Source organism: Heliangelus exortis, chromosome 11 (genome assembly GCF_036169615.1).
Source record: "Heliangelus exortis chromosome 11, bHelExo1.hap1, whole genome shotgun sequence".
Taxonomy (NCBI): Eukaryota; Metazoa; Chordata; class Aves; order Apodiformes; family Trochilidae; genus Heliangelus; species Heliangelus exortis.
The window spans coordinates 18817281-18843472 of NC_092432.1; the positions used below are offsets into that span (position 1 = coordinate 18817281).

General features: G+C 39.0%; 1 protein-coding gene and 1 long non-coding RNA gene across 14 annotated transcripts in view; one reads left to right on the forward strand and one right to left on the reverse strand.

The window, feature by feature from the left end:
* The window catches only part of LOC139801155 (uncharacterized), a 48481-nt gene extending 34596 nt beyond the window's left edge, over positions 1-13885 (forward strand). The window contains exon 7 of the long non-coding RNA XR_011728080.1: positions 11862-13885. This is a non-coding gene — a long non-coding RNA (uncharacterized lncRNA). The remainder of the gene's footprint in view (positions 1-11861) is intronic.
* TCF12 (transcription factor 12) overlaps positions 133-26192 on the reverse strand; it is a 171345-nt gene continuing 145285 nt past the window's right edge. For 3 of the 13 annotated variants that reach the window (XM_071755074.1, XM_071755076.1, XM_071755080.1), the window contains 9 exons: positions 23179-23257; positions 18490-18563; positions 17498-17569; positions 16332-16538; positions 9457-9571; positions 8430-8601; positions 6915-7147; positions 4057-4210; positions 133-2433 (listed from right to left, as the gene is read on the reverse strand). In XM_071755074.1, coding sequence (XP_071611175.1) covers positions 4068-4210; positions 6915-7147; positions 8430-8601; positions 9457-9571; positions 16332-16538; positions 17498-17569; positions 18490-18563; positions 23179-23257 — 1095 coding nt within the window. In that variant the 3' untranslated portion in view covers positions 133-2433; positions 4057-4067. Of the gene's footprint in view, positions 2434-4056; positions 4211-6914; positions 7148-8429; positions 8602-9456; positions 9572-16331; positions 16605-17497; positions 17570-18489; positions 18564-23178; positions 23258-26192 lie in introns of all 13 variants that reach the window. The other 10 variants (XM_071755071.1, XM_071755072.1, XM_071755078.1 and 7 more) reach the window with 7 other exon arrangements.

The following is a 26192-nucleotide window of genomic DNA, read 5'->3' on the forward strand; positions in this document are numbered from 1 at the left end:
AGGCTGCATCCCTTGAGAATGTCTGCTGGGTTTTACTCAGATAAAGGTGGCAGCTGCTTTACCTGTTTCTTATCAAGAAACACACGACCTGTGAAGAGAGAGAAACGTAAAAAAACTCACTGATTTACCATGTTAAAAAAAGATGGCACATTTATTGCTACATAAATGTTATATACATAGTGTTTTCTGTTACATTGACAGAAATTTTTTGAACTTCTTGCTGCTGGTTGGAAAGGTTTATCAGCAATACCTTGAAATTTGACACAGGGTACAAATCTGCAATAAACCAACAATGGAAACTGGAGAACAAGATGAGAAGCAATTCATCTCGGACAATTAGCTCTTACAATACTCCATAGGTACTACACGGTATGCTAGAACCCTACTATGGTCTTACAATGCTATTGTAAATTTCTGATATTAATGAACAGGTTATGGTAAATAACCCTACATTTTTACTACCTAATATAGTAAAATAAAGTAAGAAACTTTTTACTGAAAACTTTTTCGATTTCAAAAATCTAGAAAGAGTAATATTTAGAATTCAAGAAATTTTCTTACAAGATTATTGTATAAAAGACTAGCTACAGTGAAAAATAAGCCAAATGTTTTTTTCTTTCTATTTTATGAAGGAAAGCTTCTGGGCATACTGCAAAGTCTAATATAGCCAAAAAGACAACAAGCTTAGAAGGAAAAAGGCCAGGCAGTGGCACGTGATCACTTTCACACGTCATAAGCAACAAATTTTTTAGCTGATAAACACTGAAATGAAGAACAAGGCCACAGATATAGTCAGGTGTTACTTGATGATATATGCAAATTAAAGTAATAGAAATGAGTCCACTAATTCCACAAACTGTTTTGTTAGGAACCATCCAAAACATGAGCTTAAAATCATTAGTTTACTTTAACAATTCATCTTTTGTTCTTTCAAATTAAATGACTTCATAAAAATTACTGGTTTGTTCCTGTTTGCGTGTGAACCAATTGCCAGTGATGAAAGATGCCCTGTATAAACAACAGCTCAGACAACCTTGGCTTAGGAAATTTCCTCCCATGGTCATTGCAGTGGAAGACAGTTTCCATGGAAGTTCAAAGGGATTTAAACCATCTCAACACATCCGTGACAAAGGAATATTTATGGACACTGTTCTGGTGGAGAAACATTTAAAGGTTTGATGCTAATATGGCTTGGGGGGGGGGGGGTCGTTTGCTTGCATTTGATTTGCACTAATTTCTTTTTCTCCACTGACAAGCCATACAAAAATGACAAGATAATCAACATATACAGTAAGGAAAAACTGGTGACCATTGCTCTTATATTCCATTAGGTAAGTAAGCCCACCTCCCTGGTGGTTGTATCATCACACTACCTGCCACGGTGAATTTAGGATTTTACCATTCACCAAAATTACAGCCTGAAAAAAATCTCCTTTGTATTTTAATGCATTTTGTGCTTACATACAGCTAACACTTTACATGTACTATATGTAGTACTTACTGCTTGGAAAACAAAGCAACTCTAACAAAGTAGATTCTCCCCACCCAATTTACACTTCACGTTACAAGCTTTACTATGAAGCCTAGAAGCCTAAAAAGGTTTTGTTTATAATTAGAAAAACAAAAAGATGTTGGAGGAAAGTCTGAGGGAAAATAAAAATCACTTTTTAAATCCAAGAAATGTTATGGTCACAGTATTGCTCCTGCCTGCAGCCTTCACAAGGCCTCTTCTGGCTTGAAGCAGGGAGCTCAGTCTGGAAGGGTAACTATGACCATAACTGTTCAGATTACCAGAGACCAAAAATAACATAAAAAAAAAAAAAGCTATACCAAGGAATAGTTTCCTATTGCATGGAAAACACTAGTCATATGGCAAAAGGAGAGGAAAGGACAACAAAAGACTTTTCCCTTCCTTTTTTAAGACACTAATAGGTATGCTGGGAATGCTACGGGTCGACGGTTGTCACTGCTTTGTTCTCTGAATGTGAACAGCTTTAGTAAATGCTGGCATCCAGCTGAAAATTCATCAGCTTTTAACATGTTAACTTTTCCCTTTATATGTAGACCTTTACAGTTCCATAACAATAAATAAAATTTGTAGTTACAATGCATTTGTCAATTCAGTTTAGGCACAAGGCAACTTCCACAATGAGTGGAGAGATCACAACAGTCTCTGATTGTGCAGAAGCGACACACTGCTTGCAACAGAATGATATGTTCAGAGTATTTCATGGGCTGAAATTCTATCTGAAGATCTTGTATCTTCAATCCTGATGCAGGTGTTGACCAGTAGCTTTGATCATAAGATTGCATTTGGGTTTCTTGCTTCAAGTGTTTTCTCCTGTCAGGTTTGTGTCTTCATATAATGTTAGTTGTCTGTGTCCTTGTGAAGAAAGGTCACCTTCTGTGTATCCTACCAATAATTCTGGAATTCTAGAAAGAAATGTGGGGCAAGAAAGGGCTATTAGGAAGAGAGTCAGTAAGAAGCACAGTATCAGTACTAGAGAACTAATTTGAACTGCATCTTATAGCATTTTCAGTCAGTTAAGTGCAAAGGAAAATCACATTAAGAGGGCCTTGTTCCCAGAGAGATCCATACCAAGTATGATCTGTTAAACAGTTTACTCCCAGGAACATTCTGTTTGGATACCCTGGATCTGAAATAAGGAATCACAGACCTTTGATTTGCAGCTGACTTTTTTTTCTCTAAAATAACCACGAGGGCACCCAATTGAATTGCTACTGTTGCAGTTACACATTGCCCTGTAGCTCGTGAGCCTGTACAGCCTCTTCACATCAACCTCACACTTCAGTCACCTGAGAAAGTTCTTGCTATTGAAAAAGCAAAGATAAAGTAAACTTTTGAAAGTGGCTGTGTTAATATGGCAAGAACAGACTATAAAGCCTGCAGTAAATCAAGAATTACCTAACAGTTTAGAAGTCACCTACTGCTCTGGGATGAAATACAACCAATTAAAGAAATTCAAAGCACCTTGCTCTCCTAAAAAGAAAACCTACTTTGTCTATTAAGAAGCTACCCAGAAGGGATGGGAAAAAAGTACTGACTTGAATAAGGTTTCATTTTAATGCATTTGGCTGTTCCCTAAGAACCCCAGGGAATAATAAACTTTCATGGGATATATTCTGGCAAGATGCATGCCTTTCTCTTAAGTTAAAATAGAAGCTAAACAGTCTATATATACAACAACAAACCTCCCCAAACAAACAGTCTAGTGAAGTTATGGATTAAAATAAGGGCATCAAACCAAATCTCTTACTCCTTTTGAAAGTAGCAACAGTTCTACTGTTTTAAAAGACATGGGATATCCAGAATTTTTGTCTCCTCAAAATCAAGTTATTCCCAATTGTTTAAAAAACCCAACCAACACCATGTAATATAACCAGAAGACTAATATTCCCTGAAGGCCCCCCCTCCCAGCATGTTTTAAAGGAACTGTTGTGTACTGGACTACACGGGGTTTTTGGAAGGGCTGATTTATCTTGCAAAGCTCAAAACATTGACTTGTTTAACAATCTTTGCTAATACAGATTGTGAGTTAAGATAGTGTAGCAACCTCTGTTGGGAAAATGATAGGAGTTAGGATGAGTGGCCTTAAGCCAGACAGCAAACTACTTTGAGATGAGAAGCCTCCCTAGCTGTATCAGCACTAGGAAACAATACATGGATTTTTAAATGAGCAAATGTGGTATTTGGGCCATTTAAAGATGTGTAATTCATCCCTATTATGTTTGTCTTATCTAGCAAGCTGTTAACTATTCCTCTGATGTCATGCCAAGGCCACCTGAGCCAAGTGATGTAGCCACTGGCAAGAATGCATGGAAATGAAAACTTTAGCAATAATTTCTTGGGGTTTTGTTTTATTATAAAACTGAACAAATCTGCATACTCCTGCTTACGCTCACAGATATGAAGGTGCTTGGCAGCACAACGAGGCTGGGTGCCAGTGGCAGTAACAGAATAAACACATCTACACCTCCCAACTTCCAGCCAATTCCAAGCAAGAAGAGCAGTTCCCCTCCCCACACGAGACATACCTGGCTGGTGTTCACATATGACCCATAGGGTTGGTAGTTTCACTCAGGCCAGGGTGGCTTCCTGGGTGTGGTGTTGGTGGCTCTGCCGATACGGCAGAAACTTTTTCTTCTTCCCTTCTCTTAAGGCAGGCTGCTTTAGGGTTTAGGTTTCGTTCTGGAACAGAAACATTGTTCTTAACATCCCATACACTGATACCAAGTATCAATACATTAACTGCACTAAAAACAGCTACACAGCTTCCCTCTGCTGTCTACTTACCTCCCTGCATTATGGTGCAGGTGTCTAAAGCTGCAGACAAGCACTACTGGAAATCCTCCAGGCATCTCCTAAACTCATTTTTTTTTTGCCCCAAGAAAAACTTTACCAGCAGCCTACATGCACCTTCAAACAACTTTTAAAAAGTGCCTCCCTTGTCACCAGAAGTTGCTGAAGTGCAAAATGAGAACTGTGTGTAATTTACAATGTAATAAAATAGAGATCTCTGTGTTTTGCTGGTATGTTGAAGTAATCCCAGCCCTACTGACATCGTGCTGGTTTAGTAACACCACTGCTTCTTCACCTGAACTACTGGCCTGCTGTTAGGACAGGGGAGGTACAATGTCCTGAGCTGGTAGTTCTGTTCATACCCTCAAGACTGTGAGATGAACTTGTGCCCATCTCTCACTTAAATCAAAACACTGACACAGGAACCCCTCTAAGTAGCTGCAGTTTGCTGACCCCTGTGCATTTTACAAGGGGTAGAATCCAGCTCATCTGTCGGAGGCAATTTTGGACAAACTTGCTAATTCTGCTTTCACTCAAGTCATTATCAACAGCCTCCTACTGCACTTGCTAAGGATGAGCACCCCCAAAGAGGCTACTGGAGAGACAGCAACCTGCCAACTTTTCTTAATTACAATTTTCTTGGTTTAAATGTGGCTTGCCTCAGAGTTTTAAAGAAGATTTAATTATGTGGAAAGTTTGAAAGGAAGTTAATTTACAGTGATTTCAGAAATGGAGATAAAAATCCTAGCCTAGAATTAGAGCTTAAAATCTGCACTGTTTCATTCTGAATAGCACCAATCACAAAATGAGAAGCTTCATTACCAGCAGAGAGGAAACTGCTCATATAATTACACAATGCAGTGCCAAAAGCTGCTCTGGGTGCCACACAAAGCTCTGGTCACTCACTTTCAGGAACAGGTGCAAAGAGAGAGAGGTGAGAGAAAATGAGGAGCACTGACTCTCTGACAAGAGGCACAGTGCACCTGGGACAGCCTTCCTCACATGCACAGGTTGAGATGTAAACACAAGGAAGGAGAAGCTCTTAATTTACACTGCCTGTAGAGCAGGTCTAATGTCACTGTAAGCAGACTTAGAAAAAATTTCTACTAGAAACATAATGTTCAGAAGCAACCTCTGATCAAGGCAAAAGTGATTTTCTTAACTTTCACACAGAGCTTTCTGTGGATTACAAAATCTCTGAGAGCAGGGAGATGGCCTTAATGGTTTTAAAACATTGAAACCCGTTCTTGGTTAATGTTATTCTCATTTTTTCATAGTATTCAATCTTCCAGACTATGGAAGCATTTTCAGAACAAAACAGTTCCCAAGATGAAAGTCCAGGAGATGCTTTAAGCCTTTACCATGGTGTCTGATCTGCAGAGTAACACTTTGTATGTCTTGGAAGAACTCTGAGGGAGACAGTGTGGGGTGTTATTAGAAACAGGGTCAGTAAAACTGCCTGAACACACAGCACTGCATCCTAACATAAGCTTGTTGCAAATTATCCATGCTGTCACTTTCAATGAACTTTTAGCAGCTGCTTTGATCTCATGTGCAAAATACAAGTAACAAATGAGAAAAGGGAAGTAAAACCAAGGTACACAAAAATAAAACATTGACATCACCCAGTGACATCAGTGAGCCAGAGATGTGGCACATGAAGCAAATATGATCAGTGATACCACACACATCTCAAAGACTCTGTTCCAGTCACTTGATGCACACTTCCACCAGTGCAACACCAAGGAACAGGCTCATGGCTTGGGGCTCAACCAGCAAAACATGAGGATGAGGGATGTTCAGCTGTCTGAGCACAGAACAGACTTGTACAGCTGGAAGGGACCTGCCATGATCATTTGTTCCAACTGCCTGAGCAGCTCAGGGCTGAGCAACAGTCACAGCAAGGTGCCTCAGAACTTCTCTTTGCCACCAGTTTAAAGGGAGACTAAAGTCAACTGTGGCTTCACCAACACATGAGAATAGAACACTAAACATGATTCCCAGAACTATCCCTAAGAGAATGAACTTCGTTCAGAGTTCTTCCTTTGGCACCCACCAATATGCCTATTATTTCTTTTATGGAAAAACTTAGAGGAATCAGGGAAAGAAAATCCATGAAAAAACAGCACCAAATGAATTAAAAGTAGAAATAGCTTTCCTTCCTCCTCACCAGTGTGTGCTAAATGCAAAAAAGTCTAAGTAAATGCTGCTAAATTCACTGCAGTTTAATATTTCAGTTCAGTGAGGATCATTTTAAAACTGATCTCTTATTTTAGCTAAAGCTTCTGTACTACTAAGTGATTGTTACCATGTAAAGCAAGACACGTCAGGATCTTAATCAATTTATCTTGAAAACATAGGTGAAGAGATGGCTCATTGCAAGGGAAAATCCAGAAAAATCAAAAGTATTAACACCTAATACTTTTTTTAAAAATGGGGGGAAGGGAGGGTAATTTTTTTCTCCTCCTAAAGAAGTTCAGCATCATTACAGAACAGCAAGCATACTTTTAATAACTTGTAGATTTTAAAGAGACTGACCCTGCTCCGTGAACAAAGCCACCAAACTGCCAGAGCACAGTGACCAGCTACTAACCTCTCACTTGCTGCTCTAGACTGAGGATGACTGCCACAGCCTGGTGAAGAATAAGCAGTTTTGTCTGTGGTTTTTCACTCTTCAGATGAAGCTGACACATGCGGCCAAGTTCCTTGAAAGCCTCATTAATATCTCGTACACGCAAACGTTCTCTAGCATTATTTGCCATTCTCCTCTCCTTTTCTCTCTCTATTTTCTGCTCAGGGTTCAAATCCTCATCTTCATTAGTGCTGCTGCAAGAAAGTACAAATCAAAGGAGAGTGAAATATCACTGCACTTCAAACAAGTGATCCTGCTGCTGGTTCAAAGCTTTTAGTTGATGAAATTTAACTTCTTCCCGCGTGATCTGTTTCATATCAAAGTATATTCACGTAACTAAGAGAGTATTAGGCAACAATGGTTAAGTATTCAAGGTAATTCTTGTTCCTGCCTTTTCCTGAAAACAAATGTGAAATGGTTTCTGCCAGAAGAATATGCACAGAATATTGTCTACAGATGGTAAACACCTCTAGGAAGAGCTGTGGTAATTTGCTGCCCCTTGAAGCAAACCACTTCACTCAACTACTGAAAAATGTTCAAACAGTTGAGAGATAACTCAGATATCTTATCAGGTGAAGAAAAAATAATTTTCAACAAATGTTTTTTTCTAGTTTCATATATATATACATATATATGTATCTTTTATAAAAGGTATTCAAGAACTTTTCAATTTAATGCGCTTGGGTTTGAGTTTTGTTGAAGACCTTGAACAATTTTAGAACTATTTTTAATTCTAATATCCAGCACAGAGCTCAACAGTTACATTTACAATTCTGGTACTATTTCAAATTATTGTATTAAGTTGTATAGCCTTTTTTTAAATACAGGACTGTCCAACTAAGTCTAAACCCATGCATTATCTCTGCTCTACTAAAGCAAATACACTAAAATGCCATTAACCACACGTGATGGTACAGACTCTGCTGCCCATGCTTGCAAAATTCTAGTTTTTTACTGGCATTTCAAATTTCAGCACTTGCATCAGGACTGTCAAGCAGATCCAGAAGCATTTTACCCAGTGTCAGCTTCAGGTTTTTGGTCCATGACTTGGGAGGGGAAAAATACTTAAAAAGGGTATTTACCAACCATATTCACCCCAGCCTCTGGGTTATCAGGCTGCCACTCTCCATCACTACTCCCTCACATTAGAAATGCAGCTCTGACCCTGGTACAAAGTCTCACAAATTTCTCATATTCTCCCATCCTCAGTGCTGGCCAGGGCCCTCTGAACCTTCTACTACTTACCTGTAACTGGCAGCTGCTAGGCAAGGCACTAACATGAACACTTCTCAGGTGATTTCCCAGATATCTTAAATTTAAGCAGATACAAATACTGTAAACTGTTGCTCTATTTCAGCTGCCTATTAATATCCACTGAGGTGACATAAAGGCCTTGGTATATAAATTTATCAAATTTCAGAAGATTATGCTACAGAGCACTGACAAAACACAGTTTCTCTCTGGGTCACAACCCACCTTGTTCTGCCTCTAGATGAGACCTTGATATCCTTCTGGGAGGACTCATCATCTGATTTCATGTCATCCGATGAGGGGGGTTCATGGATATTTTCATCTTTCTCCTTATGTTCAGACTTGATTTCTGTTGGACCTATAGCCACAGACTGGCTCTGTAAGCCACCTGACAATGCTGCAAGCAACCAGAGAACACCAGTGTGAGCACCACAGCAGTGTGAGCACAGAGAAACCAGTGTGAGCACCACAGTAGTGAAATGTATAAAAACATGTCAAGCATTTCTTGTGGACAGGAGGCCAGAGCCTCGCAAAAGTCTGGGGAGACAACAGGAGGAACTTTGCTCTGGCCACAATATAAAGACATCCTGGTAACAAGGCTGTGCTTGGACACGTGTCCATGGGTTGTGAAGGGATCATAATTCATAGAGCAGCTTGATCAGAAATAGCTTAATCTAAGAAAGACACTGTTAGAACAAAAGGACATTGAGCAAAATAAGGAAATTTGCACCTCGTACCTGTGCTGCAAAGGGCAGAGCTGCACTGGCATCAAAACTTGGCCTTAGGCCAAATGTGCAACACACACATCCCTAAATGGTGCATGCACACTAATAAATCAGTTGATTTCTTGTTTTTATAGCTTAGTTCTTTAGGCTAAAAACTGAGGGAACTGTAAACACTTGTGTGGAACAACTTCCTTTTACAGGGCAAACTGAAATCTGGCCTAGAGATCCCTGCAGCCCTCCTGGCTGATTCAGAAAGGGCTGCAGCACTGCAAAGGGCAGTCTGGCTCCACAGCTGGAATGTGACTGTAATGCAGAACCTTCTGCTGAAATTACACCGAGACATTTCCCATAGAGGGAAGCTGCTGCAGGAACCCCTAACAGCAGTGATTTACAGCATTTAGCTTTTTTTTATTTCTCAACATTACCTATGTCCCTATCCCCTGCAAGCTTATCAAGATCTACAGCCTCACTGGCTCTGGATTATTGCAGACACCCCTGTTCAGCATTTAACAGTGCTGAAAATTTACCTCTGTAGCTTTCTTGTGTTTTATGATTTAGTTCTGTGCTCTGAGCAGAAACTGTACTGGGAAGAACTGAATGGCTGCTGTTGAGGCTGACACTTTCTTCCCGATGAGTCCCAACCTAAAGCAAAGCAAAGCAAAAATTTCTATTAGAGATGTGATTCAAAGAAACAAGCCAAAACCAGAAGTTTAAAAGACTTAAAGTATTTGCTGGATTAGAGACCTGAGTTAAAGTTCTAGTTCAGTAAAGGAAATATTTAGTTGAAAGTCCCACTAAAGGACTCGATGACACCACACTGGATTAAGCTGTGTATCAAGCAGTGACCAACACCTGTTTGGAATAACCAAGCAACCCAGTGAAAATTTTCATTCAGTATTTTCCCACAGAACACTACAGAATTTTCTCCTTTATTTGTAACTGAAGGGTAGATAATACAACTGTCAACTTTAGTGCTTAGAACATTCTGATACTCAAAAGAAAGCAATGAGGACAAAGGTCTTTACCACATGTGAAAGGTGTGTGTTCCACCCTCTGCTCATGTACACAGATACATACACAGATTTTTATAAAACTTATAAATAACATCTCATTTCTTTTTGTCTGAAACAGGATTAAGAACTGGATCTAATATAAAAATATAATTTTATTGACCTCAATAATTACTTCTCATTTTCCTCCTTTCTCAGCTAAATACATTTGGTTTAGTCCCATTACAGAATCTTATCACAGTAAAATAATCCAGGCATCTAACTATTCTTACCATCTCTCTCTGTTTCCTAATCTGCTCCTTCATAACGCATCACAAATTTCTAAGCAGTAAGCACTGAGATGAAGTCTTAAAAAAAATTCTAATTTTGTGTAAACCTGAATTAATGATCCTTATGTAAGGCAGCCACGAGTGTGCAAACCTAGCTTGAAGGGGCAACTTTGTAAACTGCTGCTCACTACAGAACACTAATAGCAATGCAAACCTCTATAAAAAATACTGTTTTTTTTTAAAAAGGAAGAGGTAAAGACACACTGCCTGCATTTAAATACTTTGCAACATGGACTGTTTAAAGCTTTTGATTCCTAGAGACACAGAAGTCCTTTAAATATTTATAGTATTACCAACATAATACAATTAAACAGTGAAAAAACTGAACAAAGATGAGGGATTCTACTATTATTTGTATAGTTAAAAAAAATTGGCTACAGATGAAGCTTTTTATTGGAACAGTAGCAAACATGTCAACTAGAAGATTAAGCCTTTAATTAAATAGGTTTATTGCCTGGAGTTACACATGAGAACCACTGTTTTTCAATAAATCCTTCAATCCTAGTAAACTGCTGAGCTTTGAATCCCTCTTGAGTAATTAATGCAGCTTTTACCTTTCATGTCTTAGTATGGGTTTTACCCAGAGAGAGATAAATACCCTTATGCAAGTTTATCCTTTGTTTAATATACACTCATTCCTGTAAGCTACCAGCAACCCACAACTAATATCATTCCGGGCTGCTATTTGTATCTGTTCTTCTACAGAAAATCTCCTTTTGTATGCTGTGGAGTATCTGTTGCTATTTCAAGTATATTTTATCCTCCTTTGTACATAATAGGCTTTGTTTGTGAGAAGTTCTACTATGGATACAGTCACCTCAGCTCTTGTGAGCATCAGGAGTTCAATGGGAGTAAGAAGCAGAGACTGAGGCTTTCAGCCTACAAAACAAAAACTCTTTACAGGGGAATGTGAAGCTCTTTCTCTACCCTGAACTCCAAAAAACAGAGTTTCTCCCCAGTTCTGCCTCACAGGGTGTATGTTATATTTTATTCTTCTGGTCATGCTTAGTCCTAACACATGAGGGTGCTTTTACTCAAGCTACAGACTATTAATCACACCAGAGCCAGGTTTGTTCCAAAACCTACTTCTTAAAAAAGGCAAAAACTCCTTAAAGCTGTGTACAAACGTAGCAGCTGCCAGCACCCTGGCAACTTTCAAATTTAGAGCCAATCTACAAGTGACAGATTAGCAGATCTGTTCTGATAAAGGCAGAAAATAGGTCAGAAATAAAAACTGAGTTCAAGTCCACGTTCCGGTCTTTGGAACAGGCCTACAAATTCAAAGCATACAATTTAGATAAAAGATTTAGACAGAAATTTTAAGGGCTAAAGTGTTAAAAATTCATGTTGTGGTCAGTTTTGTATCTATGATCTATGATGTACTAGAAAATCCAAACAGGCAAACAAACCAACCCCAAAGCAGAAGATTAGCTGTGAGTCACTGTATTGCATATGAAGGCCAAGAGCTCTGTTTCCTATAAACACCACTTAGCAAGTGACTGCATCAAGGTACCAGATTGCATCTTTAATATCTTAAACACCTAGTTTAGAAAATTTAGTTTGCTTTTTCTCCCCTCGACTCCCACTTCACAGGAAGAGGCTCTTCCCATCTGCATTTCAATGGGACACAACCCTGGGATTTCTCTAAGTCCTCTGAAAGGCATTTTGTGCCAAGGTTTTGGTGTTCTATTGCTATCATTCATAAATAATTCTCAGTCAAACGACGCCCTGGCAGTGGGGGTGGCTGGGACAGGGAGTGTCCAGCTCCGGGAGCAGACACCTCCACACTGCTCCACAACCTCTGCTCTCTCACCAGGACACTGCTGGCTGCCCTGGTGCCATGAACACCCCCCTTACCCAAGCACTCCTGAACTTCCCGCAGAACATTCGCCGAAGCGGTACCGAAGCCTTCCCCAAACTCCTCCCCGTCGCCTCCCGGCGAGCAGGAGCCGGCAGCCTCGCTCTGGACAGTTTCACCCCCATGAGGGTACAGAACCGCCTTTGTAACCCCATCCCTCCCGCAGATGCTCCCCCCACCTCCCCCCTCCCGGTACCGCCAGGGCCGCGCCAGCTGCGCGGGGCGGAGCGGAGCGGAGGGGGGGGTTTGCGCGGCTGGCATTACCATACAGCTGCCCGACACCCGAACCTCGGCCGCGCCGGTATCGTGGGCTTTGTTAAAGACCGGCCCGGTATGATCCCGGCTTTCCGCTGGTGAGGGCGGCGGCGTTTAACGCAAACCAAGTGGGAGAGAACCGATCCCTGCACCAGATCACCCCGGGAACTCTGCACTGCCCCGGCACACAACGGGGAGGACAAACGGGATTCAGACAGATGGAACAAAACTTTGGGTTTACAGTCGCGATGGCAAAATATTTTAGAAAAATCAGAGAAGCAACCAGCACAGACACCGCACCTGTTAAAAACATCCCCACCGCTGACCTCGGTGTATTTCTCTCTGCACAATGACAACCCAGCACACAGCCTGGGGTGCTCAAAAGCAGAAAAGTTACAGCTCAGTAAAACCACATTTTGAGAAAAAAAATCAGTGCTGTAAATTGTAATCTACCAGGTGAGCTGTACTTATTCTTGTGCTTTTCAAGACTTGCACGTAGGGCAGTCTGCAGCCACACTCTGACTTGGAAGCTTAAAAAAAAACAGTGCAAAATTTATTCCAGTTGATTTACATGGGAACGCCTGGGATCTGAAACCAGAAAACCAGTGAAGTATTTTTGAATGCTAAATAAGAACTTGGCAAAACACGGCAACTGCTGACACATCACTGCATGGAGAACCAAGAATGAAATCTGGGGAGAGGACAACCTCTGTCCTGTTACTGGTTCTGCATCTCGTGCTTCAGTTTTGATTATTAATTCTGAACTCTCAGCGATCAAAACTTTCTAGAACTGGAAAAAAATAACGAGTTTTTGTTCACGTTTTCTTTGGGACTTACCTAAGCAAATTTAAAAATACACACGCTTCTGAAGTCACACTAGCTGGTCAGTTTGGCCATAGTCATTAACATAATTTTCATTAAGGTTAACATAATCAAGACAACGGAAGGGGCTTTGAAATATTTTTACACAGGCAGCTCCAAGGGCTTTGAGCCAGAGCAGAGGTTGGCTTTGCAAAGCAGCTTCAGCTGCCCTTTCGTGCTTTTATGCTGCAGCAGATGCAGGGTAGAAAGAGGGAGATCTCCAATTTTCTTAGATTCCTGTTATACCTGGAAAAAAACCCTGTGACTTAAGGATTGAGTTTCATCCTTAACTGAGTTTCCAGGCCTTTTATTTATTTTCAATCAATCCCGACTGTTCTTCTTCTATTTTATTACAATGACAAAGAAAAAGCAGCTTGAATAAGAGTATTCCTTCTTAACTTTTTCAATAATACTTGAAATAAAATACAAATCAACTTCAAAGGCCACTTAGCAAACATTTGATGAGTTTGAGATATTAAAAATCTATTTGAGTAAGTCTAACGGCCAGCCCAGCTAGAAAGAAAACAAGACCATTCAGAGCGAGCAGGAAATGAAGTCAACTAGAGTTTTAAAATAAATCTGGCTCAAAAATTAAGCAAATGTTAAAATAAAACCATGTCTGGTTACACTAATTACATAAAAAGGAGTTAAATTACTCATTTCCTAGCTCCTTCTGCCAAGATCATCTTCTACAAGGGAAATTCAATTTAATTTTTTTTCCCTATTTTTTCCTAAAGAACAAAAAATGTTTTGTGTAAAGATCCCCCCCCTCCTTCAACAAGGAAGTTTCATTTAATGCTGATTCCCAACGAACGTATCTTGACCAAAAAGCCATCAACAAAACCAGGCAAACACTCCTACCAGAGCTGACACTTCTCACTCTGTTAGCTAATGCTATTGTCTTAAAATTTACTGGAACTCCTCTAGAATAAAGTAGCATGTCATTCCTGAACAAAATCTCTATCTTATAGTTCAAGTTGTGTGTCAAATTCTCTGCTCTTATATTTACTATTTCGAGAAAAACAAACAGTAAGTACAGTTTGAAATTTAGTGATAGTTAAATATTGTAAGGATTACACCTCAGTGCAGTTATCACTGATAAACCACTCGGTTTCCACTACAGCAAGACGTGCCAGCCTCTGCTCACTATGGATCTGAAGACTCCATCCCATGATGTCAAAGGGCACTCTTTGGGGACTGGGCAAGGCCATGACTGGATGCCTTCTGTTGGAGCCAATTATTCTGATGTAAGAAAATTAAGGCTAATCCAAGAAATTCTTCAGCTGCCTCACTTTTCAAGCCAAATCTGATCTGTTTCACACAGTGAGGGTGAAATTTAAAAAGCAAATATATTATTCATTTTCCTAACTGAAGCTTATTTCTAATAGGCAGCAAGAATCCTTCGATGGGAACTGGAGATCAATCATTAGATGATAATTAGTCTGTATTACACTGAAGTTTCACAGCTACAGCAAACTGTAACAGACTAAGGAATTTTTATTCACTTTGGAGTAATTTTCTGCTGTGATCTGTTTTAGTGAAAATGGAGTTGATAAAATGTTTATCATAACTTAGCTTAAAAGAGAAACAAGGGATTTTTATGTACATTTCAGCACTATCTGCACTTCACTGCATCTGGCTTAGCACTATCAGAAAGTCCCTCAAGTCAGATAGAGAATAATTTTGTTACTGCAGTTTCAGTCCCTCACTTCACAACACATCAAGACGCGGGGAAAAAGTTTTCTTTGGTATGACTAAATTTCTGTCTACCTCAGAGCACTGTAAAATTTTACCTTCAACAACATTTAAAAATATTAAATTCTGAAGTATTTATGCACCACTTCCTTTGTTGCTAAAAGAAACCATGAACTGGTACAGAAACCTCAAGCTGCATGTGTGTGTTTGGAAAGCATCCCCCTCCCCAGAGCCCCCAGACACACACAGCTTATAGAAAGTCACCAGTTCTTTTTGATGTTTACTGCAGTGGTTCTGAAATTAATATAAATGGATGTGTGACGTGCAAATGGGAGAGCCTGGAACTAATTCTGTTTTATAGAATACAAACCCTTCAGCAATTGGGGTACCTAATTATTTTGATGATAGGTGAAATTTTGCCTTGATCACACAGTACCCAGCTGTGAATCTGTTTTACAACAGAAAATTTCACAGCATGTAACTGGTCTTTAAAATTACGCTGTAAACATGCAAACACATGGCACCACTAAAATAAGCATGTTTTAAAAAGCTTTTTTTCCTTTAAATATTTTTGAGAAGGGAGGAATGGAAAGGGACAAAAAGGGAAGTAAGCAATGCTACAAATAGATTTCGTTTTCTGTATAATGCTTTTAACATATTTCTGATCTATGAAAAGCTCGACTGCATTTTTTCAGAACAGTTCACATTTGAAAAGAAACTAAAAGAGATGGATTGAATTATTTCACTCTTCTTGGGGATTAATCCAGAAGTTGCTTCCTCTTCGCTGTTACTTACACTACAGCTGTGCTCAAACTCCTTTTCATTTAGGAAAAAAAGGTTTAAATTTTGAGTTTGCGCACACTATGGTTCCACATTCCAACAGCTTCCTCCCAGCCCTCTGCCAGCATCTGCTATTGAAGACTAGTTCCAATTTGCAATAAACAGCTTTTCCAGACCAGAACACTTGAAATTCAGTCCTTCTTGACTGCTTTTCCCATTCAATTTCCCTATTCACCATTTCAAGGAGAAAACTGTTCTGCCAATTATTACACATCTGGAAAAAATGCATGTATAAGCTGAAATGCTCTCAGCAGAAAGTTTCAGCTTTCTGCATATGGTCACAGTAGGATTTTATGGGCCGCTGACCAGGCCAAAGTCAAAGTTTTCCCATCTTTCTCCTCCCCTTTGTTTCTGCCCACCCCCACCCCACTCCTCTAATTGGAAACCCATAGCAGGTGCAACTTGTCTGCCATCTTTTCCTCCACAAAAATCTCAAGTCATTTCTTCCTGATGAACATTAATCTTACAGTCCAGTTTTAACTCAGCAGGCCCTACGACCATTGAAATTCACCACCTGTAGTTCCTTTGCCTACATAATTCTAAAAGATCATTACCATTGATGCTTGTCTGTTGGTTGTTACAAGGCTAGATGCTCCGTAATTTGAGTTCAGGCTTCCGATTGGCCCGTTGTGGGATGGTCCCAATAAACCATGGATATCTCCATGGCCACCTGACAGGCTTGTTGAAGGCCCCACAGCATGGTTTCGTAGTACATGGATGGCATCATCAAGCCGGTCCAAGCGATCCTCCATCCGTGACTGCTGTTGGGAGGGACAGGAGGAGGCATCACTGGAGAGATCTGCAGACTCATTACACCCTGACAGCTTCTACCTCAGAGATATTAAAGATAGGAGATGAAATGCAGTATCAAAAGACTTGGAAAGCACCTACCAGCACTACAAACGAACAGGAAAAAGAAAAGGGATCTGGAGATTTTGCTTGAGGTAGCATTCATTCCACAAATAGGTGGCAGCTTTTAAAGTGAAGCTTATTATAAGGTTAATGTTACTCAGCTTCTATTACGTGGCATGAACAAGGAAAAAAGGGAAGTGCTACAAAAACTGCTGTCTAATACAGGATGAGAAAGAAGGATCATAAAATCAGCCTCACCACATTGGTAACGATTAAGAGAGGCAGTAGTAGCTTTTTGAGAACCTGCATTATAAAAAAAACTGGACAAAACTTTAAGTTATCATTTTCTAAAATGGACCTTTAAACAGATCAGGTAATTCAGAAATAAGAGTGAGTTCTGTATGTTGCAGCAGGAACGTCAGAGAACGGGGAAGGTTGGGAGGGACCTTGAAGATCATCCAGTTCCAACCCCCCCTGAATGGGCAGGGACACCTCCCCCTACACCAGGGTGCTCAAGGCCCCATCCAACCTGGCCTGGAACACTGCCAGGGAGGGGGCAGCCACAGCTTCCTTGAGAAACCTGTTCCAGTGTCTCACCACCCTCAAATTAAAGAATTTCTTCCTAATGTCTAACCTAAATCTCCCTTCAAGTCTGTGTTAAAATTACTTTCCTTTAAAAAAAAAAAAAGACCAAAAAAACCCCAAAGCAAATCGAATTCTGACATCGCAGCTCTCTAGAAACTGAAATAGCAGAATGTTGGAGTCAAAAGATGGGTCATATGCTACACTAATTTAAGTTTTCAATGGGGAATCCAAAGGAAGCATTAATTGAAAACACAAAAAGGCACCATCTAAAGTGAAATAGTACCTCACAGACATCCTTTAAGAAGGACATTGCATCTTGCAAATGCTCGTGAAGTTGCTGTTCAACTCGATTTTTCTGGCAAAGTCAAGACAGAACAGGAAGCAAAGCACAGGTTAAGATTAATTCAAAAAAGAGGTGAGGAAACAGCTGATGTGCATGTCAGCAATAAATTGTTAGTCAAGTTAATGCAACAGAGATCTGATTGTATTAAGATAAGAAAAGGCTAATATTTAACACCGCAGTTAGGATTCTCAGATGTAAACATCAATTATATTTAATTGCAAAAATATTGAAGAAAAGAAAACTGATTTAGCTTAAATGTATTCTAGTAAGGAAAAAAAAAATTACATCTGTGGAAACTAGAAATATGAACAGGTTATGAAAACCTTCCCTCAATTTTCCCCCTTTCTTTCTTTTTTTTCAGAAATTAAAAAAAAACAACTCAGTAACTTAAATCCTCTGCTGGATCTTCAAACGACGAAAATTAACAATGCTGTACATAATTATTTCCTGTGTGTTTTTTTGCAAAATATTTCATTACTTAATAAATGAACATTTCCCAGTAACAAATAATAATTACAAATAAAGACGTATTAATACTTTAATGACAGCGTAATGAAAACAAGCCCAAGAAAACACCATTTCAGGGAGACAGGGGGAAGAAGAAGTAAATGCAAAGGCATGAAGTCTTTATCTTTTCTCCAGACTGAACTTTAGATAAGAATTAGCTATGGATTTGTGAAAAGGTACCAGAATCTCCTAACAGTGCTTTAGCACCAGCTGTCCTCAGCACAGAAGCCTGATGCCCAAGGAACAGATGGTGAAAGACACACCCTGCACGTCTTATATTGTTCAACTGAACAGGCCATTTGTTAGCAAAGAATTCATTTGTAATGCTATCCTACTGTTTCCTTTAATGATATGCAGGATTTATACAAAACCAAGCCTTCAACTCTTAAGTAAAAAAGTACTGTGGTGCTTTCAGCGATTCTTACCAAGGAGTGTAGAGAGTTTTCATAGTTTGGAGATGAGGGGGCTTGTCCTCCACTCCTAGACCACTGACTGGCACCTGTCAAAATTGTCTAGGTTAATGCACAGATTTATGCAGCGTAAGTGGGAAGCAGAAACACAGTATTTCTCGACACAATTAAACCCAATAAATTCTGAATAAAGGTAAGCTAACATATGGGTATTCAAGGAGGACAAATCCCTTCCTTCTGCTTTTCTGAGGGATCATTTTTATATCCTGGCATCTGCAGAGTTAGACACCTGATCCATGACAAAACAGTGACACCTCCCAAGAGCTTCAAGATGAAATAAGTGGACTAAACACATACACACGGCATCTGAAATACCTGCCTTCTGCCAATGTCACCACAAAAAGATTGCTGAATTCTTTCTTCACATTATATTCAGTATATGGAGGCTTATCTTGAACAGTGTTAAAATGCACAAATATTTGAAGAAATCAAATAGACACTGAATTAAGGATAACTGGAAAAATAACTTTAGTGACATCTCTACTGCATAAGAAAACTTAAAACTAGACCTAAAGCTTTATCTTGTCGAATTCTACACTATGCCACTGTAGTTTAGAATGGATTCCAAGTTGACAAGAGGAAAAATACACCTAGGTTATTTCCATTTGTTATTTCAGATGTATTTGAGGTAAATTAGCAGCTATAGAATCGTCGACTGCGCAACAAATTGACAATCATAGCCATATTACTTATCCACTGCAATTTCAAATCTGTATCCATTCTAATCTGACAAATATACCATGATTACCATATCAAATTCAGAAAGAACTAGATGTGAAATGCAGTAACTAATAAAGCAGTACTTTTAAAGCAAAGTCTGAAGTAGTATAACATGTATTTTTCTCACCAACTAATAAAGCATCACTTATAAAGATACTACATGAAATTCTACGCCCATTAGACAGCTTCCTTTCAGCCATACAAATGTAATAATAAAGCAATTACATTAATAAATTATGGACATACAATCCAAAGCAGCTCATTAAAGGAAGAGCTTGTGGGCTTGCTCTTTCAATAACAGCCAGAGCTGTACGTCTGGAAAACTGGTAAAAGGTTTAATAACATTACAGTTCCTTTGTTCAGAGAGCTGCAAGTAGTTACCTTTTAAAGAAAGGGTTTTATTTAACAAAAAGAGTACAGCTTGCATAGCTATTCAAGTACCTAAATATTCCCTTTCTAATTAAAATAAAAAAAAAAAAAGACCGACCAAAACCATCTCCAATTTCATAAAAGCCCAGAGCTGCTATAACTGTACTGGAATTCTCTTTTAAAACATAACAACATCAGTAAGTAAGTTTATAATTACCAATTTTCACTTCACACAGCTACTCTGGGTCTGGATCTGGAGTCTCCCTCTGTCTGCATTATTGTCATTCCTGAACTTAGGAATCACGCTTGGAGTCCCACTTACTTTTGCAAAGCATTAATGAAACAACTTTAAAGCATTTTGGCTCAGGGTAACGTTTAAATTCGGTCAAAACTCTGTTTTTAGAGACAAGACCACAGTCAAGGCTTTAATGAGTGCTCAACTGCTGATACAGTTGAGGGCCCTACTTCCTACAATAAAGCATCAGCTCAATATTAAGCAGAAAGGCAACCAGTTAAGGAAACAAACACTCAACTCCCAGCCTGAGGAGTTTGGGGTTTTTTTTTTTACATGTAAAAATGTACTATTTTTTTATTGTAAGCCCAGAACAAAACTCGAAGCAGGACTTGTCACAAAGGAAACAAAAAGAAGAGAGGGGAGGGAATACCCAACTGAACACCCCAAGTGCAGCCTGCAGTTTCTCATCACACCTCTAGTAACGCTACCACTCCTCCCGAGCGCGGCGTTCCCTGAGTCCGTGTCTTCGCAGGTTGCCAGATGGCACTGATTTCCTGCTTTCCTCCTCCCACTCCCCCTTCTTAGAAGTTTGTGCATGAAATCCACCAATTATGTTAAAAAGCATCCTGGCACCACAAGCTCTGCAATTAACAACTGCAGCTTTTAGAGCAGCACCAACATAGCAGCATGAAAAAGCAAATAAGCCAGGCAAATGTTAGGATTTACAGGGGTCATCGATAGTAATCACTGGAGCATTGTTCTTACTCTCAGTCTCCCCAGCACTAATCCCCTGGCTCCCTTTTCACACACACACAGAGGCAAAGGAGACTGCAGAAGGGCTGGTTTTGCATCCTCAGAACCCACCAAGCCTTTGGAGTATCTCTGATGATGGGAGAAGATTCTTAAAATACCAAGGCTCCCACCATTCAGAGCTGTTTATAAACTTCACATGCATGTAACACAAAAACTATGCAAGAAGCTAAGCTCTGGCATCTTTGTGTAAAATTAGAAATTAAATGAGGGCAGACAAGATGGGACATATAGAATTATGTATATACTTGGGGGGGTTTCATCATGTTGTTCTCAAAGCTCTTAAATTGATAAATAAAAATTTTTAGTTCTTATTCAGTAATGTGACAGCCAAATGAGACACTTGTCTTATGAAGCTGCTACCTCTTAATGCTTTAAATGGCAAATAGAGTTCTGCTACTGGAATTTACAATTAAAAGATAGGTAAATTATTACTAAGGCAGATCTATAATAGTAAGAATGCTAAATAAACAACAAACTAACTGCAAAAGATGAAAATCATGATGAAGGCTAAAATGTTCCAAATAAATGTTATTTTAGTATACATAAAACATTTGTTTTACCTGCAGTAACTTTTTGGGTCAGGACAGAAAATGGCTACCAGGAATATAAATAACAATAAATATAGCAAGTCATTACTTTACATTGTGCTTCACTGTGTTCTTAGTGACTCATCTGGGAATAAAAATAAAAGTCCAGATTCATAAATGAAGGTAATTAACTACTGGAGCAATTTACCAAAGGCTTGATAAGCTCTGTATCAGTGGAATTAAAATGGGGTGGGGCAGGAGGATATAACTGCAAAGCAGATGCTAAGTTTGTGTCTGAGAAGGATTTCAATATTATTTGCTTCTATCTACACCCAGCCATCAGAATTCAGAACAAGGAACACAAATCAAAGTGTAAATTTTGGAGTTTTACATCTGATGCAGGTTTGAAGAGGCATCAGCATCAACAGCAACGGGAATCCCCAAATTTTAGGGAACTCAAAATTTGGATTCTAAACCCAGAAATTAGCTAGTGCTTCCATGCTTACAAATTTAGGGGTGGTATCACATCAGAGAACTCCAATTGGGATCTTCAAAATTTCTAAATACTATGAAATGTCAAGAGCTTTTTTTCCAGCCATGAAGCTCTTTTCAATATTTGCTTTGATGTTAAAAAGAAAATAATAATAGTTTCCTGGCTTGATCTGCCTTTTCAGTACAACAAGGATACACAAAACATTTTTTGTCAACTGTAATCACTAACCCAAAATCCCATTAATCCCATTGTTACTCAAGTGAAAATGTTTTTTTCAGTTACAGAAACAAGATGCCCAAAGCATCTGCTCAGGTATGGCATGGCAGATATTCATTAATCCACCAGGTCCACAGAAAACCAGAACAGTGTCCATTAAATATGAGTGAAGTATGAATGATGGAAGCTTTCAGAGTGACACTGCATATAGAGATATGCATATTCACATATATATATCTATATGAATGCATTTTGTATGCAGGAGCTTTATAAATTTATTAATCTGGATTACAAAAGTGTTCAGCTAAACTCATTCTAGGCACTCTTCAGTGTATGTTGTGGTTTTTATTAAAAAAAAAAAAAAAAAAGCAAAACTCTTGAAAAAGAGTAACAGCCAGGAGTCTGCAGAGATACATTAGAAAACAGAGAATGAGAAAACAGACTGTTGTATAAATGCTAAATAACAAATTGTGCTGTAGGAAAGAACAGGGTTAAAGTTACATCATCTTGCTTGTAATTCTAGTTCTTTGTTAAACAACAAATTTAAGTCAATGGAGCTTTCACAGTCCTCTCTATATGGAGAACAGCTGTTCAACTTTTACTAGACAGCTGAGGCCACAGTGTCTGTGAAAGCTGCACTACCCACTAATAGCTGTAGGCAGCTGCCCACAGTTCATCTCCACACTGGAATGCTTCTTCCCACATTGACTCTACAAACACACAAAGCACAGGTGACAGAGGTGGCTGCAGTACAGAGCATTCATTTTGAAAAATGCCAGAAATTCTTCTCCCATAGAATGAAAGCATTCATGAAAGATAGGAATGAAAAGCTATCCTGTGCAAAAATTGGATAGTCTCATTGTCTACTGTATTTTCATTAGAGGGAGCACACATCTGCTGTGTTTGTCACTGAAAGCTGCTGTAAAGTTTTATCATTATAGCTTAAAAAAAGCCCAACCAAACCACTCATTCCTTTTCAATTGTACAGATCTGTACAGACACCTACATAGCTGCCATAGTATATGGTTATTTAATGTTTTCCAAGATTGCCTGAATAAGCTGATTTTCAAAACCAGGTGCCAGAATTTAAATGAATGCTGATAACAAAGTATTTTCAAATCTGGATTTATAAATCTGGGGTTAGTACAATGGAAAAACATAGAAAATACAGAGTATTTACGTAAGGAAGACACTGCTGGTAACACTGGGATTCCAAACAAAACATTTTCAGAACAACTCACACAAGTTACCACCATATGGTTAATTTCTACCTGTGAGAGGTGATGGTGATCCAACTGGTGTTGATGGATTCGATGGAAAGCTACTGCTGGTGTGATCAGGAGAATAAATCTACCAACAGACAAAAGAGTTTGGATATCAATAGATGTCATAATACCCAGTTAAAAAAAAATTAGCTAGTTGGATTTTTTTAAATGCTTTTAATTGTCACTCTTAATGCTGGATTTATATCAAAAAAACTTGGTTTGATCCTTCAATCACAGCTCTGTTGTGTTACAGTCAAGGTTCTAAAAATGTCCAGAGAACTTTCATTTTCAAGCAGTTGTCAAAATAAGCACAGGCTGTATTTGATAGTGACACAAGTATAACTGATCTTCCTTCTACTTTAACAGCAGCAGAAATTTCAGGCTTTTTGGGGAGCGATGCCTGTGGTAACAGAACACAAGTAACTGTAAAAAAACAAAATTTCAGGAAAACACAGAGGAATAATGACTTCCCAAACTTTGAAGAGGGAAAAGAATCCAGCAGTCACATGTCTTCTATAAATTAAGTCTTCACAAGAGAAAATACCAAGAAAGCATTCAGCTCTAGTTACTATTGGTACCTCCCAAAATAAACCATCTGAATTTTTTCCCTCTTGCTACATATTGCAGCACAAACAATTTTTCTCTTACTCCTATTTCAGCAGCTGATGTATTAATATACTAGTAACATATATTAAAACTCAACTTGTAACAATTAATTCCTTCCTATTAATACAAAATGTAATTTTGTTAGTAAAATGCAATTGACAAAAACATAATACACAATGCTTCAATTAAAACTTAAAATATCAAGATTACTGGAAAATTCATTTTGTGAAGGGAATTGAATAGATTTAGATTCTGAGTATGGATTTCTGAACATATTTTTATAGATCATCAGTTCAAGTGTGTTTTACTTGAGCAGAGACCAGAATTTTTAAGTCATCAGAATTTGTCAGTCATCAGATGGCAGTTAAAAAAATCTTCCCTGGCACTGTGGTTCTTGTCTCTTTACACAGACAATATGACATTTCAGCATTTAGCTGACAATAAACTGGGACTTGGTTAAGCTGCACATTGTGGGTTTTTTTGAACTGACAAAACCAGGACCCAGCAGACCACATGCTCCTTTCCTGATCTATCACAGTTTTTAATTAGAAGAGATCACCAGTTCCCTAATGGAAAATAACTCCTCCTTTTCATAAGTGCTAGAAAGAAAACACATTTAAAAGAACAAACTACCTCAGACCATTGTAGGGAATTCATGCAAAGTACATCAGTATAAAAATAAATCTTGGGTGTCAGTATGGGAACTGTAGAGTGTTCCAGACAGAAAAAAAAATAGAGAAAATTATATCAAAACAAAGGCCATGAAGTTTCTTTTGAAACTGATGTTTTTCCACCACTCCACCTGCCAATTCTGTATTTTTGCTACACTTCATAAGAGGGAAAACCTGCATTAAACCGAACAACTAAAACACGGGGTCAGAATTCACTCTGCATGCAGTCCCTGGCCACTCTGCTGCTAAATGACCAATGATGAACAACCCTGACACCTTCTGCCAGGCTTAAACGGTAACATGACTCATTTTACTGCAACAAATGAGGCTCCTCCTCCTATCAGTCATGGTCCATTCCAATCAGCGGGGTGCCAATATGCCAAGGTCTAATGAAAAGGCTCTTAGACAAAAGCTGCACAATTGAGAGCCCGCAGAGCCAAACCTCAGAGCTGTTAGTCCAATTTTTTAAACACTACAGTGTACATTTCAGTTAGGCTTTGTTATGTTAATGTTATTGAGTCTAAAGCAACAAAGAAACTTAATTCATGAATTACTTTTAGAAGTCAACTTCCCTACATTTTCTTTTCTTTTGTGAGGGGACCAGTGGCTATTTAACTAACGAGATGGTACAAAGGCCTTTACCCTAGTTCTGAGGTAGGAATCAAAACATAAGTTATCACAAAGAGGTCTGATATAATCAACAAAGTTAAACAGTCCTCGTGTTTGATCTACTCTAAATTAAAGACCAAGTGTTTTGATTTGGCATTAGGCAATGAAATAAACCAGATGTTTCTCCTGCCATATAACCCTCCATGGGCACAATCTTAAAGGGTTATTGTTTGGCAAATGTTCAGGGAAACACATTAGAAATGGCACGAATACCCAGATTTTCTTTTCTTTCTATCTATACTAGTTCATTATCCAAACTAATGCATAATCCACAGGGCTTTGGGAACTTTGTGTAAATACTTTCATGTACAATTCTCTTTCTTGCCTACCCTGAGATTAAGACCACAATTATCCAGGCTTAAACCTAAAATAAAAGAACCTTTGCAAATGTATTATCTGGCCTTACATGTTTAATCACATACTATTCTGTATGGTCTTTAATACCTAAACTGAAGAACAAATGTCCTATCCTCTGATGTTTCTCACATGAAAGGCCTATTGTGAGATGTACATCAACAGAATTTTAGAACCAGAAATTCCTCTCAACAGTTGCAGCAGTAGCATTTAAAACCCTAACAGAGGCGTTCGGTGTCGTCTGAGGGGGGAAAAAAAAAAAACAAAAAACAGCCAAGCCAACTGCAGCATTTAAATGAAACTTCATTCACACAAAAAAGTTTAGCAGCCATTAAAATTCACGGTGGTGGCAGCTTCACCTGCAGGACAGACCACCTCCCTCCTCTCCACAGCCCTGAGGGGTGCTCCTTGCCCAACAAGAGCGGGAACCGTGCTGGGCGCGCCCGTGTTGCGGGGTGCGGGGGAAGCAGATGGATGAGGAGAGGGATTTGAAGTGTGCAGACTGTGGCATGCACTGATAGAGCAGATGGAATGCATCACCATCAGCTATGACAGAAATGATTTATGGAATGACCTGGCTGCTCCTGCCAAGCAACAACACAGGATGACAGAAACAAGTTTCTATGACAACCGGAGCCCACCCACCAGTTAGATTAAACATTTCTGCCCTGACTTCCAATCTCAGTGTATTTAGAGTTTTTCCTCAAAACATCAGCCTGG